At 37.1% G+C, this 18,911-nt stretch overlaps 1 protein-coding gene across 1 annotated transcript; it reads right to left on the bottom strand.

Moving 5' to 3' along the window:
• Positions 1 to 10,637: 10,637 nt before the first annotated feature.
• LOC127666374 (olfactory receptor 5V1-like) lies at positions 10,638 to 11,585 on the bottom strand. Its single transcript, XM_052159271.1, has one exon. It carries the CDS (start codon positions 11,583 to 11,585, stop codon positions 10,638 to 10,640), a length of 948 nt encoding a protein of 315 aa, XP_052015231.1.
• Positions 11,586 to 18,911: the final 7,326 nt, after the last annotated feature.

Raw genomic sequence — 18,911 nt, forward strand, 5'->3', positions numbered from 1 at the left:
AACACTTCCCTACATCTGCAATCGAGTTGGGTTTGGTGACTGCATATGGGATGCCCACCACCACCACTTGGGGCAGTCTGTGGATAGTCTTTCTTTCATTCTCTGCTCCACACTTTGTCTCCATATTTTCTCCTGTTAGTATTTTGTTCCCCCTTCTAAGAAGCACTGAAGCATCCACACTTTCGTCTTCCTTTTTCTTGAGCTTCATATGATCTGTGAATTGTATCTTGGGTATACTGAGCTTTTGGGCTAATATCCACTAATCATTGAGTGCATGCCATGTGTGTTCTTTTGTTACCTCACTCAGGATGATATTTTCAAGATCCATTCATTAGCTTGTGGATTTCATGAGTTCATTGTTTTTAATAGCTAAGTAGTATTCCATTGTGTAAATGTACCACATTTTCTGTATCCATTCCTCTGTTGAGGGACATCTGGGTTCTTTCCAGCTTCTGGCTATTATAACTATGACTGCTATGAACATAGTAGAGCATGTGTCTCTATTACATGTTGGATCATCCTCTAGGTATATTCCCAGAAGTAGTGCTATAGTTGGGTCCTCAGGTAGAATAATGTACAATTTTCTGAGGAACTGCCCGACTAATTTCCAGAGTGGGTGTACCAGCTTGTCATCACACCAGCAATGGAGGAATGTTACTCTTTCTCCACATCATTGCCAGCACCTGCTTTCTCCTGAGTTTTTAGACTTAGCCACTCTGACTGGTATAAGGGGGAATCTCAGGGTTGTTTTCATTTGCAATTCCCTTATTACTAAATATGTTGAACATATCTTTAGATGCTTCTCGGCCATTGGAGATTCTATAGTTAAGAACTGTTAAGCTGTCCCCCACTATTTTTTATTGGATATTTTATTTTTGATTAGATATATTCTTTATTTACATTTCAAACGATTTCCCATTTCCTGCCCACCCCTGAAAATCCCCTAAGCCATCTCCCTTAGCCCTGTTCCTGAATCAACCCTCTCCTGCTTCCCTGTACAGGTATTCCTCTACACTGCTGCATCGAGCCATTTCAGGAACAAGGGCCTCTCCTCCTTTTGATATCCAATAAGGCCATCCTCTGCTGCCTATGCATCTGTAGCCATGGGTAACAACATGTTTACTATCTGGTAGATGTTTTTGGCCCTGAGAGCTCTGGGAGTATTGGGTGGCTCATATCATTGTTCCTCCTATGGTGCTGCAAGTCCCTTCAGCTCCTTGAGTCCTTTCTCTTGCTCCCCAATTGGGGACCCAGTGCTTAGTTCAATGGCTGGCTGAGCGTGTCCCTCTCTGTATTTGTCATGAACTGGCAAAGTCTCCCAGGTGACAGACATATCTAACTCCAGTCAGCAAGTACTTGTGGGTATCGATCATAGTATCTGGGTTTTGTAACTATATATGTGATGGATCACTAGGTGGAGTAGTTTCAGGATGGTCTTTCTCTCAGACTCTGCTCCACACTTTGTCTCTGTGTCTATTTCTATAGATATTTTGTCCCCCTTTCTAAGAAAGACCAGAGGATCCACACTTTGTTCTTCCTTCTTCTTGGGTATCATTTGATATGTGGATTGTGTCTTGGGTATTCCAAGCTTCTGGCCTAATATCCACTTATCAGAACATATATACCATGAGTCTTCTTTTGTGATTTGGTTACCTCACTCAGGATGATATTTTCCAGTTCTACCCATTTGCCTAAGAATTTCATGAATTCATTGTTTTTACTAACTGAGTAGTATTCCATTGTGTAAATAAGACATTTTCTCTATCTATCCCTCCATTGAGGAACATCTGGGTTCTTTCCAGCTTCTGGCTACTATAAATAGGGCTGCTATGAACATAGTGGAGCATGTGTCCTTATTACATGCTGGAGAATCCTCTAGGTATGTGCCCAGAAGTGGTATAACAGTGTCCTCTGGTAGTATCCTGCCCAGTTTTCTGAGGAACCGCCAGACTGATTTCCAAAGTGGTTGTACCAGCTTGCAATCCCACCAGCAGTAGAAGAGTGTTCCACTTTATTGACATCCTGTCGATAAAACTTCTGTCGCCTTAGTTTTTTATCTTAAACATTCTGAATGGTGTGAGGTAAAATCTCAGGGTTATTTTGATCTGCATTTTCATGATGACTAAAGATGTTGAACATTTCTTTAGATGTTTCACAGTCATTCAATAGTTCTCAGGTGAAAATTCTTTGTTTAGCTCTGTACCGACTTTTTAATAGGATTATATGACTCTCTGGAGTCTAACGTCTTGAGTCCTTTGAATATATTTGATATTATCCCTCTATCACATGTAGGGTTAGTAAATATCTTTTCCCAATTTTTTGGTTGCTGTTTTGTCCTATTAACAGTGTCCATTGACTTTCAAAATTTTAGTAATTTTATGAGGTCCCATTTGTCAATTCTTGATCTTAGAGCATAAGCTATTGGTGTTCTGTTAAGGAAATTTTCCCCTGTGCCATGTGCTCCAGGATCGCCCCCAGTAACTTTTGTATTAGTTTCAGTGTGTCTGGTTTTATGTGGAGGTCCTTGATCAACTTGGACTTGATCTTTGTAGAAGGAGATAAGAATAGATCAATTTGCATTTTTCTGCATGCTGGCCACCAGTTGAACATGCATGATTTGTTGAAAAGGCAATCTTTTTTCCACTGGATGGTTTTAGATCATTTGTAAAAAGATCAAGTGACTATATATGTGTGGGTTCATTTCTGGGTCTTCAATTCTATTCCATTGATCTACCTGCCTGTCACTGTACCGGTACCATGCAGTTTTTATCAGTATTTCTCCATAGTACTGCTTGCTGTCTGGGATACTGATTCCCCCAAGAGTTCTTTTACTGTTGAGAATACTTTTCACTATCCTGGGTTTTTTGTTATTCCAGGTGAATTTAATAACTGCTCTTTCTAATTCTATAAAAAATTGAGGTGGGATTTTGATGGGGATCGCATTGAATCTGTACATTGCTTTTGGGAAGATGGCCATTTTTACTATATTAATCCTAACAATCCACGAGAATGGAAGAGCTTTCCATTGTTTGAGGTCTTCTTCCATTTCTTTCTTCAAAGACCTGAAGTTCTTGTCATACAGATCTTTAACTTATTTAGTTAGAGTCACACCAAGATATTTTATATTGTTCGTGACTATTGTGAAGAGTGTCATTTCCCTAATTTCTTCCTCAGCCTGTTCATCCTTTGATTATAGGATAAATAGTATACAGATTTGCTTGAGTTAATCTTATATCAGGCTACTTTGCTGAAGTTGTTTATCGGCTGTAGGAGTTCTCTGATAGAGTTTTTGAGTCATTTAACTATACTATCATATCATCTACAAATAGAGATAATGTGAATTCTTCCTTTCTAATTTGTATCCCATTGACCTCGTTTGTTGTCTAATTGCTCTAGCTAGAGCTTCAAGTACTATATTGAATAAATATAGAGGGAGAGAAAGCAGCCTTGACTAATCCCTGATTTTAGTGTGATTGCTTCAAGTTTCTCTCCATTTAATTTGATGCTGGCTATTTGTTTGGTGTATATTACTTACACTATGTTGAAGTATGGGCCTTGAATTCTTGTTCTTTCCAAGACTTTGTTTGTTTGTTGGTTGGTTGGTTGGTTGGTTTATTTTATTGACTATCATCTTCATTTACATTGCCAATGGTAAAACCTTTCCCAGTATTCCCCCTCTCCTAAGACTCCCAACCCCTCCCCTCCTCCTTCCCCATGCCTCCACATATATGCCCCTCCACCCAACACACTCCCCCACCTCACCACCCTCTGTTTTCCTTTGTTGGGGCCTCTGGTGAGCCTTTATCTGACCAAGGACCATTCCTCCCACTGATGCCCAGCAAGGCCTTCCTCTGCCACATTTTTGGCTGGAACCATATGTGCCCCTTGGTTGATGGTTCAGTCCCTGGGAGTCTTGGAGCATCTGGGTGGCTGAAATCATTGTGCTTCACATGGGGCTGTAAACCCCTTCAGCTCCTCCAGACCACCCTCCTGCTCCTCCATTGGGGACCCCATGCCCTGTCCAATAGTTGGTTGCTAGCATCTGCCTCTGTATTTGTAAGGCTCTGTCAGGGCCCCTCCGGAGACAAACATGGCATGTTACTTTGGGTATGCACTTCTTGTCATCCACAAAAGTGTTGGGGTTTGGTGACTGTTTATAGGATGAATCTCCAGGTAGGGCAATCTCTGGGTGGCCTTTACTTCAGTCTCTGCTCCACATAGTGTCTCCCTTATTGCTCCTGTGATTATTTTGTTCCCTTTCTTAGAGGAACCAAAGCACCCTCACTTATGTCCTCCTTCTTCTTGAGCATCCTGTGCTGAGTGCATTGTAACTTGTTTATTTTGAGCTTTTAAGCTAACATCTGCTTATTAGTGAGTGCATACCATGTGCGTTCTTTTGTGATTGGGTTACCTCTCTCAGGATGACACTTTCTAGTTCCATCCATTTGCCTAAGAATTTCATGAATTCATTGTTCTTAATAGCTGAATAGTACTCCATTATGTATATATACCACAGTTTCTATATCCGTTCCTCTCTTGAAGGACATCTGGGTTCTTTCCATCTTCTGGCTATTATAAATATGGCAGCTCTGAACATAGTGGAGCATGTGTCCTTATTACATGTAGGAGCATCTTCTGGATATATGCCCAGGAGTGGTATAGCTGGGTCCACAGGTAGTACTATTTCTAATTTTTTGGTAATTTTCTAATCACCAAACTGATTTCCAGAGTGGTTTTACCAGCTTGCAATCCCACCAACAATGGAGAAGTGTTCCTTTTTCCCTACATCCTCTCCTCTGCTGTCCCCTGAGCTTTTCATCTTAGCCATTCTGACTGGTGTAAGATGCAATCCCAGTTTGGTTTTGATTTGCATTTCAAGACTTTCAACAAGAAAGGATGCTGAATTATGTCAAATGATTTTTAAGCATCTAATGAAATGACAATGTGTTTTTTTCTTTAAGTTTGTTTATGTAGTAGATTGTATTGTTGGATTTCCATATATTGAAACATCCCCACATCCCTGGGATGAGGCCTACTTGATCATGGTGAATGATCCTGTGATGTGTTCTTGGATTCGGTTGGCAAGAATTTTAATGAGTATTTTTGCATCAATATTTATGGGGGAAATTGGTCTGAAATTCTCTTTGTTGGATCTTGGTGTAGTTTTTGTAACAGTGTAATTGTGGTTTTGTAGAATGAATTGGGTGGTGTTCCTTCTGTTTCTATTTTGTGGAATAGTTTGAAGAGTATTGGTGTTAAGTCTTTTTTTGAAGGTCTGATAGAATTCTGCACTAAATCTGTCTGGTCCTGTGATTTCTTTGGTTGGAGAGTTTCAATGAGAACTACTATTTCTTTAGGGGTTATGGGACTGCTTAGATGGTCTATCTGATCCTGCTTTAACTTTGGTATTTGTTATCTGTCTAGGAAATTGTCCGTTTCATCCAGATTATAAAGTTGTGTTGAATATAGGTTTTAATAGTAGGATCTGATGGATTTTTTTTTAATTTCCTCAGTTTCTGTTGTTATATCTCCCTTTTCATTTCTGATTTTGTTAATTTGGATACTGTCTCTGTGCCCTCTGGTTAATCTGACTAAGGGTTTATCTATCTTGATTTTCGCAAAGAACCAGTTCCTGGTTTTGTTGATTCTTTGTATGGTTCTTTTTGTTTCTACTTGGTTGATTTCAGCCCTGAGTTTGATGATTTCCTGAATTCTATTTCTTTTGGGTATATTAGCTTTTTTCTGTTCTAAAGCTTTCAGGTGTGTTGTTAAGCTGCTAGTGTATGCTCTCTCCAGCTTCTTTTTGGGAGGTTTTCAGAGCTATAAGTTTTCCTCTTAGCACTGATTTTATTGTGTCCCATAAATTTGGGTATGCTATGCCTTCATTTTCATTAAATTTTAAAAAGTCTTAGATTTCTTTCCTTATTTATTCCTTGACCAAGTTATCATTGAGTCTAGCATTGTTCAGCTTTCATGGAATCTTTCTCTTGTTTTGCTGCTATTGAAGACGACCCTTACTCAATAGTGATCTGATAGGAGGCATGGGATTTAGTTCGATCTTCTTATATCTGTTGAGGTCTGTTTTGTGACCAATTATATTGTCAGTTTTGGAAAAGCTACCATGAGGTGCTGAGAAGAAGGTATATTCTTATGATTTAGGATTAAATGTTCTATAGATATCAGTTAAAAGCATTTGGCCCATAACTTCTGTTACTTTCAGTGTGTCTCTGTTTAGTTCATGATTCCCTGATCTTTCCATTGATTAGAGTAGGGTGTTGAAGTCTCCCACAATTATTGTGTGTGGTGTAATGTGTGCTTTCAGCTTTAGTAAACTTTCTTTTAGGAATGTGAGTACCCTTGCATTTGGAGCATAGATGTTCAAAATTGAGGGTTCTTCTTGGCAGATTTGTTCCTTTGATGAAGTGTCCTTCCATGTCTTTTTTGATGACTTTTGGTTGAAAGTCAATTTTATCTGATATTAGAATGGCTACTCCAGCTTGTTTCCTATAAACATTTTCTTTGCAACTTGTTTTCCAGCTTTTTACTCTGCGGTAGTGTTTCTCTTTGACACTGAGTTGCATTTCCTGTATGCAGCAAAATGTTGGATCCTGTTTACCTATCCAGTCTGTTAGTCTATGTCTTTTTATTGGGGAATTGAGTCCACTGATGTTAAGAGATATTAAGGACTAATGATTGTTGCTTCCTTTATTTTTATGTAATTTTATGTTTGTGTGGTTATCTTCTTTGGGGTTTGTTGAAAGATTAATTTCTTGCTTTTTCTAGTGTGCATTTCCTCCTTTTGTTGGTGTTTTCCATTAATTATCCTTTGAAGGGCTGGATTTGTGGAAAGATATTGTGTAAATTTGTTTTTGTCATGGAATACCTTGCTTTCTCTGTCTATGGTAATTGAGATTTCCTGGGTATGGCAGCCTGGGTTGGCATTTTTATTCCTTTAGTGTCCCTTATGACATCTGCCCAGGTTATTCTGGCTTTCATAATCTCTGATGAGAAGTCTGGTATAATTCCAATAGGTCTACTTTTATGTTACTTGACCTTTTCCCCTTACTGCTTTTAATATTCTTTCTTTGTTTAGTACATTTGGTATTTTAATTATGATATGATGGGAGGAATTTCTTTTCTGGCCCAATCTCTTTGTAGTTCTTCAGGCTTTTTGTATGTCCATGGGCATCTCTTTCTGTAAGTTAGGGAACTTTTCTTCTCTAATTTTGTTGAAGACATTTACTGGCCCTTTAAGTTGGAAATCTTTACTCTCTTCTATACTTAGAATCCTTAGGTTTGGTCTTCTCATTTTGTCCTGGATTTCCTGGATGTTTTATGTCAGGAACTTTTTGCTTTCTGCATTTTCTTTGACTACTGTGACAATGCTTTCTATGTTATCTTCTGCATCTGAGATTCTCTCTTCTATCTCTTGTATTCTGTTGTTGATACTTGCATCCATGACTCCTGCCTTTTTTTCCTAGGTTTTCTATGTCCAGAGTTGCTTCCCTTTGTGATTTCTTTATTGTTTCTACCTCTATTTTTAGATCTTGGATAGTTTTATTCAATTCCTTCACCTGTTTGGTTGTGCTTTCCTGTAATCTTTAAGGGCTTCTACCTATTTACATGTGTTTTCCTGTATTTCTTTAAGGGAGTTATTTATGTCATTCTTGAAGTCTTCTACCAGTAACATGACCTGTCATTTTAAATCCAAATCTTGCTTTGCTGGTGTGTTGGGGCATCCAGGACTTGCTATTGTGGGAGAATTGGGTTCAGATGGTGCCAAGTTGCCTTGATTTCTATTAGTAACATTCCTACATTTGCCTTTTGCCATCTGATTTTCTCTGGTGTTAGTTGATCCTGCTGTCTCTGACTGGTGCTTGTCCCTCCTGTGTGCCTGCAAGTCTGTCTCAGCACCCCTGGGTGACTGGCTCTCCCCTGGCACAGATTGTTGTGGCACTGCCCAGCTCCTGGGTACAGGTGGGGCCCTGGTGGACTCTGTTCTAACTAATCTTACACTCGTGTGTTCCCTGCATTCCTGGATGCACCTGGCTGCTCAGTCACAGGAGCAAAGATGGCAGCCTTGCTTTAGTTATTATTACTTATGTAAGTACACATAAATGGGTGTGACAAATATATAATTCTTTGTTAAAAATTACATACATATGTAGAATATTATAGTTGATGATTCACAGTTAGATGCTATATGACAGACAGACAGACAGATAGATTATACTAATTTCAATTATTATTGCCTGTATTGAGGTGTGTTTAAGATTGACCACTCAAACAACCCTATTAAAAAATGGGGTACAGAGTTAAACAAAGAATTCTCACCTGAAGAACTTCGGATGGCGGAGAAGCATCTTAAAAAATGCTCAACTTCATTAGCCATTAGGGAAATGCAAATCAAAACAACCCTGAGATTTCACCTTACACCAGTCAGAATGGCTAAGATTAAAAATTCAGGAGACAGCAGATGTTGGAGAGGGTGTGGCGAAAGAGGAACACTCCTCCACTGCTGGTGGGGTTGCAAATTGCTACAACCACTCTGGAAATCAGTCTGGCGGTTCCTCCGAAAACTGGGCACCTCACTTCCAGAAGATCCTGCTATACCACTCCTAGGCATATACCCAGAGGATTCCCCACCATGTAATAAGGATACATGCTCTACTATGTTCATAGCAGCCCTATTTATAATTGCCAGATGCTGGAAAGAACCCAGGTATCCCTCAACAGAAGAGTGGATGCAAAAAATGTGGTATATCTACACAATGGAGTACTATTCAGCCATTAGAAACAATGAATTCATGAAATTCTTAGGCAAATGGATGGAGCTAGAGAACATCATACTAAGTGAGGTAACCCAGACTCAAAAGGTGAATCATGGTATGCACTCACTAATAAGTGGATACTAACCTAGAAAACTGGAATACCCAAAACATAATCCACACATCAAATGAGGTACAAGAAGAAAGGAGGAGTGGTCCCTTGTTCTGGAAAGACTCAGTGAAGCAATATTTGGCAAAAGCAGAACAGGGAAGTGGGAAGGGGTGGGTGGGAGGACAAGGGGAGAGAAGGGGGCTTACGGGACTTTCGGGGGTGGGGGACTAGAAAAGGGGAAATCATTTGAAATGTAAATAAAAATATATTGAATAAAAAAAAAGAAAAAAAAAAGATTGACCACTTGCGATTGGATTTCAGGTGGCTTATCTAAGTACATCATTTTCCTCTTCTCTTTCTTCCAAGCCTTCCATATAACACCATGAATAGGAATTCAAATTCATGGACTCTTTTAAATTACCTGTTGATACATACATAAATTTATTCATGCATACATACATACATTCATATATACATGTTTGTATATTTCTAAATATATAAATGCATTCTTTCACTTTGAAATTTGTTACCTAGTGAGTACACATAAGAATTTTTAATAAATCCTTAGTTCTGAAGATAACATGAGCTTTGGATAAATCAATATCAAATCAACTGCCAAATATTATCTTTACTAGCTAGATTTTATAATGGTAAAAGGCATTTTCAGGCTAATTTGTATAAAACAAAACATCAGTGATCTTACCCAATTTTCAATGTAGCATACTGCAATTTTTACTTACAGGAACGATGTGTTTGGTGATGTAATATTGGCAGGACTATTATAGAGTGATTAAGTTGATATGAAAATGTAATTGGAAAACTCACTAATTTAATAATAACAGTCAGAAGAATCCCTTTCAAGTAGAATGAATCAAGCAAATGAGAAATTATCAGGAATTGATAATAATGTACAGAATCTAGACAAAATGAGTAAGTAATGTGTAAATTGTTTTTAAAATAAAACAAAACAAATTATCAGAACACACAGAAAATGTGGGAAGAAAAAGAAAAAAGAAAAAAATCCTAACCTTCAAATTGTATGCATTGAGGAGGTAGAATAATCCCAACTCTAAAGCATAGAACAGATCTTTGACAGGATCATAGAAAAGTCTCCAAATCAAGTAAAGACATATCAAAATGAATACAAGAAGCACACAAACAGCTTACTCGATAATAACAGCAGAAAAAATCCCCATATTATTTGACAGTTAGACCACTAAGTATATAAAACAAAGAAATTGCATTGAAAATTTCAAGACAAAAAAACACAAATCATAAATAAAAATCAATCAGAATTATTGCTAATTTCTCAATGAAAAATTTGAAGGTCAGAACAGTATGGAGCAATGCATTTCTCAGTCCTTAAAGGCTATGATGGCCAACCTAAAATATTGTACTCAGAAAAACTGTCAAAACTAAAGGAGAAAGGAAAATGTACTACACTATAAACAACCAAGAAACCAAACCTAACAAAAACATGGGAAGCAATATTACAGGTTGAAGATACAAATGAGCATAGCCAAGAGACTGTGGAAAGATAATGATTAAAAGACAAAGTACAGTTGATAACACAAATGACAACAAAAAAATCAACAACAGGATGACTACAATCAACACACTCAAATTTCAATAATAACATTAAACACAAATGACCTCAATTCACTAATCAAAAAACACAGGACAACTGCATGTATCAAGAAACATGATCCATCTTCTTGGATCTAAAAGCAATACATCTAAGCTTAAGAAGTTTTACATCATTCTTTCTGTAAACATATCCTAAGATGTAAAACTTTTCTGAGTGCTCCTTTGACTTCTGTATTTCTCAGGCTGTAGATAATAGGGTTTAACATGGGAGTAATGACCCCATACAACATAGAAATAAGTCTGTCTCTGCCAGGAGAGTGCTGGCTAGAAGTTGGGCGGATATAGGTAAATATAGTTGTGCCATAGAACAAGAAGACAACAAGAAGATGGGAAGCACATGTAGAGAAAGCTTTGCGTTTTCCTTCTGCTGATCGGATCTTTAGAATGGTGGAGACAATGTATATGTAGGAGATCAATGTGATCAGAAAAGCACCAACCCCAAATATACCTCCTATCACTAAAACAAGCATTTCTGCCACATAGGTGGATGAGCATGACAGGGCCACCACAGGTGGAATGTCACAGTAGTACTGGTTCACTCTATTAGAGTCGCAGAAAGACAGACTAAAGGTAGCCATTGTATGGACAAAGGAGTTCAGAAACCCAGCTGCCCAAGTCCCAAACAACAGCTGCACACAGCGAACCTTGGTCATGATGAGGGAGTAACGCAGGGGGAAGCATATGGCCACATAGCGGTCATAAGCCATCACAGCCAGCAAGAAAACTTCAGTCCCAGCTAGGGCCACCAGGAAATAGAGCTGCAAAGCACACCCAGCAAAGGAAATGCTGTGGTCCTCAGTCAAGAGATTCTTGAGCATCTTGGGGACAGTAGCTGATGGGCAAAATATGTCCAGCAGGGACAGATTTGCCAACAGGTAATACATGGGAGTTTGAAGCTTTCTCTCAGTAAAAATGGCCAACAGAATGATCCCATTTCCCAGTAAAGTGATCTGATAGATGATGAGAAAGGCCACAAAGAGTGGATAGCGCACCTCAGGGAGGTCAGACAGCCCTATGAGGATGAATTGAGTTACTGTAGTAGTATTGTTGACGTCCATCTCCTCTGTCCACATGATGTTTCTATTGGAAAGGAAAGCACAGAAGGCTGATTAGTCTGATAACACAAGGATCCTACTTCTGAGAAATAGAATATAGCAGAACATGGTTGAAAGTGTATGTATTACGTTTATCTGAATTGTTATTATCATTGCATCATGGTAGATCATGATCTTTTTTATGTGTTTTGGATTCTATTTACAAGTATATTATTGAGTATTTTTGTGTCTATGCTGTTAAGAGATAATGGACTCTAATTCTCTTTATTGAACCTTTGTGTGGTTTGAGAGGCCTCATAGCATGAATTTGACAATGTTCCTCCTGTTTCTCTTTTGTGGAATAATTTCAGGGGAATTGGCATTAAATCTTATTTAAATGTCTGGTAGAATTCTCTACTAAAACCTCCTGACCCTTGGCAATTTCATTGTTATTGCTATTGTTGGGGAACTTTTAATGATTGCTTCTAATTTACTAGGGTTTATAAGTCTATTTAACTTGTATACCTGATGTTGCTTTAACTTTAGTAGGTGTTATATGCATAAAAATGGTGTTAACTAAATGCTTCAGAAGAAGCTAATCAAAGTTGTAGAAAGTAATATTTTGTTTGGTGGTTTTGAAAACAAATTTTCTATAGTACCACATATTAGACAATTTGTAGTACAAGCTGGTTAGATAATAAATGAAAATTTACATTCTATAATCAAACTCTAATTGGCTTACTGGTAAAACAGTGAATACTTTCTTCAGTAAGTTAAAATGCACAGAAATATAATATAAATAATATATAATTGTTTTATCCCCAAAATGAAAACATTTTTTATTATTTCCACAATGTAAAAAATCTCCACATTTAGGAGGTTTAACTTCAGAATAAATAAATTTCTATTGCTAGTCTCTTTATATCTTGAAATTTGACAATGAAAATTATTACAATCATCACAAATATATAGATGTCACTATAAAGTTAATGAAGGATGTTCCTGGATGAATAACATTGACTGAAAAAAATAAATCGTATCAGTTATTAGTGTCTCTAATTTTCACAGCCCTGTGGAACTCACAAATTTTATCCTATGTATTAATATTTCAAATAAAAATGTGCAAATAAAATAAGGCACTTACTTATATTGTGATAGCAAAAATGTTTACTTATGCAATAATTCAACATTTCCTCACACAAATTTGGCTCTTTAAAAAAGAATTAGAAGAAATATATTTTGGAATATTCTGATTGAATAAATCTCAGATCATACAATCAATATATACCTAACAAAACCTAATAACACATTTTTCTTAATTTTATACATTATGTTTGAATGTATCATATGAAATTAAGATACTTGAAACACAGAACATGGCATTTGCTCACATGTTAAGACTGCAGATATTTATCAATCTTTTCATTCTAGTATTAACATAACTTACTATTTGTGATGCAATTAAAAGTAAATATTTTTTATCAATAATATACTTCTAAAAGCATACACATAAGTTCTAGAATGGCATGGGAGAACCAATAGTTTCCTAAGTAGAGATTTAGTGAAGCTTTATTAAATTCAATCTCTCCAAATTTATTTTATGATTACTTGAAGAACTAGAAAAATATAAACATACAGATAGATATGGAATGCATTACATTTCTATAAAAAGTTTTCTGCAATTCAGACTTTCTTTACCATTTCTGACATAACTTTGCATATGGCAAATTCTAAAAATACTATACAGGAAAATATTCTCTTTTTAAAATATTTAAGTTTCTATCACATAGTGAAATATAACAGATACAATTAAGTAAAATTAAAACATATATAGCTTAACTTATAGCACTTATAAAACTGTATTTTATTAGCATATGTATCAATAATAATAAAACGTTGCATTTAAATTATAGTTAAGATAGATTATGTTACCAATAAATAGTTTCAGAAAGACAAAGTAGATGATCTGGTAACAAATTACATCAGTAGGTAAAAACCAAATTAACACTTGTACTTAGGACTCACACTAGGGGTTAGTCCATAATTTATATATTCCCATTCTCTCCTTGGGGAAGCAGTATAATAAGAACTCTAGAGACAATAACTACATTACTACCAAGTTAGAAGTAGGGACACAAAACTAATTAATTTGATATAAGTTTTAATATAATTCTGTTACATGAGTGCCATTTTCATTCATGCCCATGGGCATGTCCCACCTGGAATGAACTTGGCCAATAGTAATTATGTAATAAGATATTTATTTTGTAGTATTCAAGAGGGTCTTCTGAAATAACAATGACTTTCTCTGATGTAAAAGTTTGAACTTGCCTTACAGACTATGGTAAAAGAGAAGGGTTTATAGTAATCATATGGCCAAAGTAAGGAATGCATTGGTGATAGGAAACTATGATTTGTGATTACAAAAATCCTTCATTGAACATATCATCACATTTTCTGTGAATATCTTATTATAGAGAAAAAATGTTACTATATTTATTCATTAGCACCCAAGATATCTTAGGAAAACATGAGAGGACTGCTGTGAACATAGACGCAAACTTTGTATGCAACTCTTTAAGTATATTCTTTTTACTTTTTACATTTAATTTTTTTGCTTGTTCACTTTCCTTCTAGATCACTGCAGCCCTCCCTATTAACCCCTCCCACAATCCTTCCCATTTCCACCTCCCCTTCTCCTCCAAGCAAGAGGAGGCACCCATGGGTATTCCCCCTACCTTGAGAATTCAAGTCTTTGCAAGCCTAGGTCCTTACACTCCCACTGACATCAAACAAGACAGTCTGGCTAGTAGAACATATCCAAAGTACAGACAACAACTTTTGGGATAACGCATGTTCTAGTTGTAGGTCAAGTTGCACATCTGCTACATACAAGCAGAGAGAGTCCTAGGTCCAGCACTTGTATGTTCTTTGACTACTGATCTATACTGTGAGACTTCTAAGTGTACGGGTTAGTTGACTCTGTTGGTCTTCTGGTAGAGTTACTACCCCTTCAGGTCCTAAAATCCTTCCTCCTATTTTTTTCTTAAGAGTCCCAAAACACCATCCACTATGTGGCTGTGGGTGTCTGCATCAGTCTGAGTCAAATACTGGATGGAACCTTTAAGATGACAACCTACTCATGTCTGCAACCATAGCAAAGTATTATTAATAGTGTTATGGATTGGTGTTTGCCCATGGAATAGATATCAAGTTGGTCAGTTCATGGTTGGCCATTTTCTCAATCTCTGATCCATCTCTCATGCCTGCATTACTTGTAGACAGAATAATATTTGTGTTGAAAGTTTTGTGAGAAGGTTGGTGTCTCTCCCTAATCCTAAAGAAGGCTCCCACCTCCTCACCCCTGTCAACTGCAGATTTTCATTCATTTTCATGGTCATCTAGCAATCTATCTTATCATGCCCAATACCAGATCCTGAATACCCCATTCCCCTCCCCATCCCACCTCTCTCCCAGTTCTCTCACTCTACCTCCCTCTTATGAGTATTTATTCCACCCTTGTAAATGAGATTCAAGATTCCTGAGTTGGGAATTCCTTCTGGTTTAGATTCTCCGGGTCTCTGGATAGCATGTGTCTTAGTTATGTTTTCTATTCCTGCACAAATATCATGACCAAGAATCCAGTTGGAGAGTAAAGGGTTTATTCAGCTTAGAGTTCAAAATTGCTATTTATGACTAAACTCCTTTGGTTGACTGGACTGAACTCAAGCAGGTCAGGAAGCAGGAGCTGATGCAGAGGTCATGGAAGGATGTTTCTTACTGGCTTGCTTCCCCTGGTTTGCTCAGCCTGCTCTCTTATAGAACCCAAGAATACCAGTCTAGAGGTGGTACCACCCACAGGGGGGCCTCCACCCTTCATCACTAATTGATAAAATGCCTTACAGCTGGATCTCATGGAGGCACTTCCCCCACTGAAGCTGCTTTCTCTGTGGTAACTCCAGCGTGTTTCAAGTTGACACACAAAACCAGCCAGTACACCACATAACCTGGTATGTGTATTTTGTAGCTAGCATCCACTTATAAGTGAGTACATACCATGAATGTGCTTTTGGGACTGGTTTACCTCACTCAAGGTGATATTCTCAAGTTCAATCTATTTGCCTGCAAAATTGATGCTAGCCCTTTTTTTAATTGCTGAATAACATTCCATGGTGCAGTAGTACAATTTTTTAATCCATTCTTCAACTGAGTAACATCTAGGTTGTTTCCACTTCTGGGCTATTATGAATAAAACTGCTATGAACACAGTTGAGCAAGTGTCTTAGTGAGTTGTTGGAGTATCTGTTAGGTATATTTTCAGGAGTGGTATAGCTGGTACTGAGGTAGAACTATTCCCAGTTTTCTGAGAAAATGCCAAATTGAATCCCAAATTGGTTACAGAAATTTGGACTCCCACCATCAATGGAGGAGTGTTCCCCTTGTTCCACATCCTCACCAGCATATGCTATCCCTTGAGTTCTCAATCTCAGCCATTCTGATGGGTGTAAAATGGAACCTCAGAGTTGTTTTGACTTGCATTTCCCTGATGACTAAGGGCTTTGAACATTTCTTTAAGTACTTCTCAGCCATTTGAGACTACTCTCTTGAGAATTCTCTGTTAATTTCTGTACCCTGGTTTTTTTGTTGGTTGGTTGCTTGGTTTTGAATTTCACAGAGCTTTATTATGTAGGACAGAGGGCCTCATTTCTGCCTGGCCACCCCCAAACATTTAAACTGTTATTGCTCTGAAATCCCTGGAGATCTCCTTCATGATCTGATCCATTGGAGTTTGACAAGAGTATGATTTGACCAGGAAATTCCAAACCTCCCTTCATTAAACATGGGCAGTCTTACATACAGTCTTACATAGTCTTTACACCAGAGGTAAAAAAAAAAAATCGCACTGGAATTTATCACTAAGTCAAATTTATTTTTCCTTCTTAAATGTCTTTGCTACATAGTTTCACTTTTCTGATGACTTCTTCTTCTTAACATCTTGGTGTATACAATGTGTTCATCCTTTTTTTTTGAGTTTTTGCATCTTTCTTGACACCTAGAGTTACTCTTTGCTTAGGTTCACTGTGTAAAGTGACTCTAGTTTTTCTTAATCTCAAACACTGAACATCTGAATTTCCAAAGACTCCTTTCTCTTTCTGAGACTTTATCAAGATTTCTTCACCTGATTTGCTTGTTTTCTCTTCTGCTTCACCAGGCTGGGGGAATCTCAGTCTGTCCTCTAGACTTCAAGCACATTATTTTCCCACTGACTTTGCCCTAAGATGTACACTTCTTGGCTCAGTCATCTGGATTCTGCAGATCTGTCTCCTTGGAGGCAGTCTTCATAGTTTTCTCATTTTTCTTTATCCCAACCTTCACTGCAGATGCATCAAACGTGGGTCTTGGCTATTTTTTATTTGTTTTCTTTCAGAACCTAGACCTCTGGGGTATTTTCTGATCTGGAGTGACAGGGTTTCCTCTTTCGACTTCCATTTCTTCTATTTTCGTAAGAGTGCTAACCTACTCTTACACAAACCAACTTTGTTTGACACTCTTCTCACAGGTTTCATCTTCACAGGTTCAGGTGATACATGCCTCTTGTTGGAAGTAGCTCTTTGTTAGTTAGATTCTGTGCCCTGATTTTAATTGAGTTATTTGGGTTGTTGGTGGGTAACTTTGTGAGTTGTTTCTAAATTTTGGATATTAGCCTTCTGTCAGATATAATGTTGGTGAAGATACTTTTTCAATCTGTGGGCTGCAATTTTTCCTATTGACAGTACCATTTACCTTTAAATGGGCCTGTTCAGGAACTTGTCTCCTGTAACAATGCAATCAAGGGTATTTCCCCCTTTCTGTTCTGTGAGATTTAGTGTACCCTGATTGATGTTGAGGTTCTTGATCCACTAAAACTTCAGTTTTGTGCAAGGTGATAGGTATAGATCTTCATTCTTCTACATGTAGATATCCAATTAGCCCAGCACCATTTGTTGAATATGCTTTTATTTTTCCATTATATGATTTTGGCTTCTTTATCAAAAATCAAGTGTGAGTTTAGTTCTAGGTCTTTATTCAATTCAATTGACCAGCATGTCTGTTTCTATAGAATACCATGCAGATTTTATGACTATTGCTCTGCAGTATAACTTTAGGTGAGGGATGGTGATTCCTCTCATAGCTCTTGTGTTGTTCAGGATTATATCAGCTAACCTAGGGGTTTTTGTCTTTGCATATGAAGGTGAGAATTTCTCTTTCAACCTTTATAGAAATTGTGTTGGAACTTTGATGGGGACTACATTGAATCTGTAGATTGCTTCTGGTAGGATGGCCATTTTTACTATGGTAATCCTACCAACATATGAGCATGGGAGATATTTCTATCTTCTGGGGTCTTCTTTGATTTCTTTCTTCATAGACTTGAAGTTCTTATCATATATATCTTTTATTTGCTTGGTTAGAGTTAAACCAAAATATTTTATATTATTCATGTTTATTGTGAAGGTTGATATTTCCCTGATTTCTTTCTTGGCCAGTTTATCATTTTATAAAGCAGAGCTACTGATTTCTTTGAGTTTTATATCCACCCACTTTGATGAAGGTGTTTATCAGCTGTAGGAATTCTCTGTTCAAATGTTTGGGGTCACTTATGTATACTATCATGTCCACAAATAGTGATACTTCAACTGTTTCATTTCCAATTTGTATCCATTTGATCCCCTTTAGTTGTCTTCTTCCTCTTGCTAGGAATTCAAAAACTATTTTGAATGCATTGGGAGAGAATGGTCAGTCTTGTCCCTGATTTTAGTGGAAATTTTTAAACTTTCTCTCCATTTAGTTTGATGTTGGCTGTTGGCTTGAAGAATATTATTTGATTATACATAAGTATGTGCCCTATATCTATTTCTCTAATACATTTAATAAGAAGGGGTATTAGATTTTATCAAAGGCTTTTTCAGAGTCTAGTGACATAATCATGTGATTTTTTTCTTTCATTTTGTTTATATGATGTATTATGCTGATGTATTTTCATATATTGTACTATCCCTGCATCCATGGGATAAAGACTACCTAATTATTTTAGATGATGTCTTTGATGTATTCATGGATTCAGTTTGTGAGTATTTTATTGAGTATTTTTTGCATCAATATTCATAAGAAAAATTGATCTGAAGTTCTCTTTCTGTGTTGAGTCTTTGTGTGGTTTAGGTCTCATGGTGATTGTAGACTCAAAGAATTAGTTTGGCAGTGTTCCTTTTCTATTTTGTTGAATAGTTTGAGAAGTATTTGGAATAGCTGTTCATGAAAAGTTTGCTAGTATTCTACATTAAAACCAGCTAGCTGCAAGTTTGTTTTATT

Source organism: Apodemus sylvaticus, chromosome 1 (genome assembly GCF_947179515.1).
Source record: "Apodemus sylvaticus chromosome 1, mApoSyl1.1, whole genome shotgun sequence".
NCBI lineage: Eukaryota > Metazoa > Chordata > Mammalia > Rodentia > Muridae > Apodemus > Apodemus sylvaticus.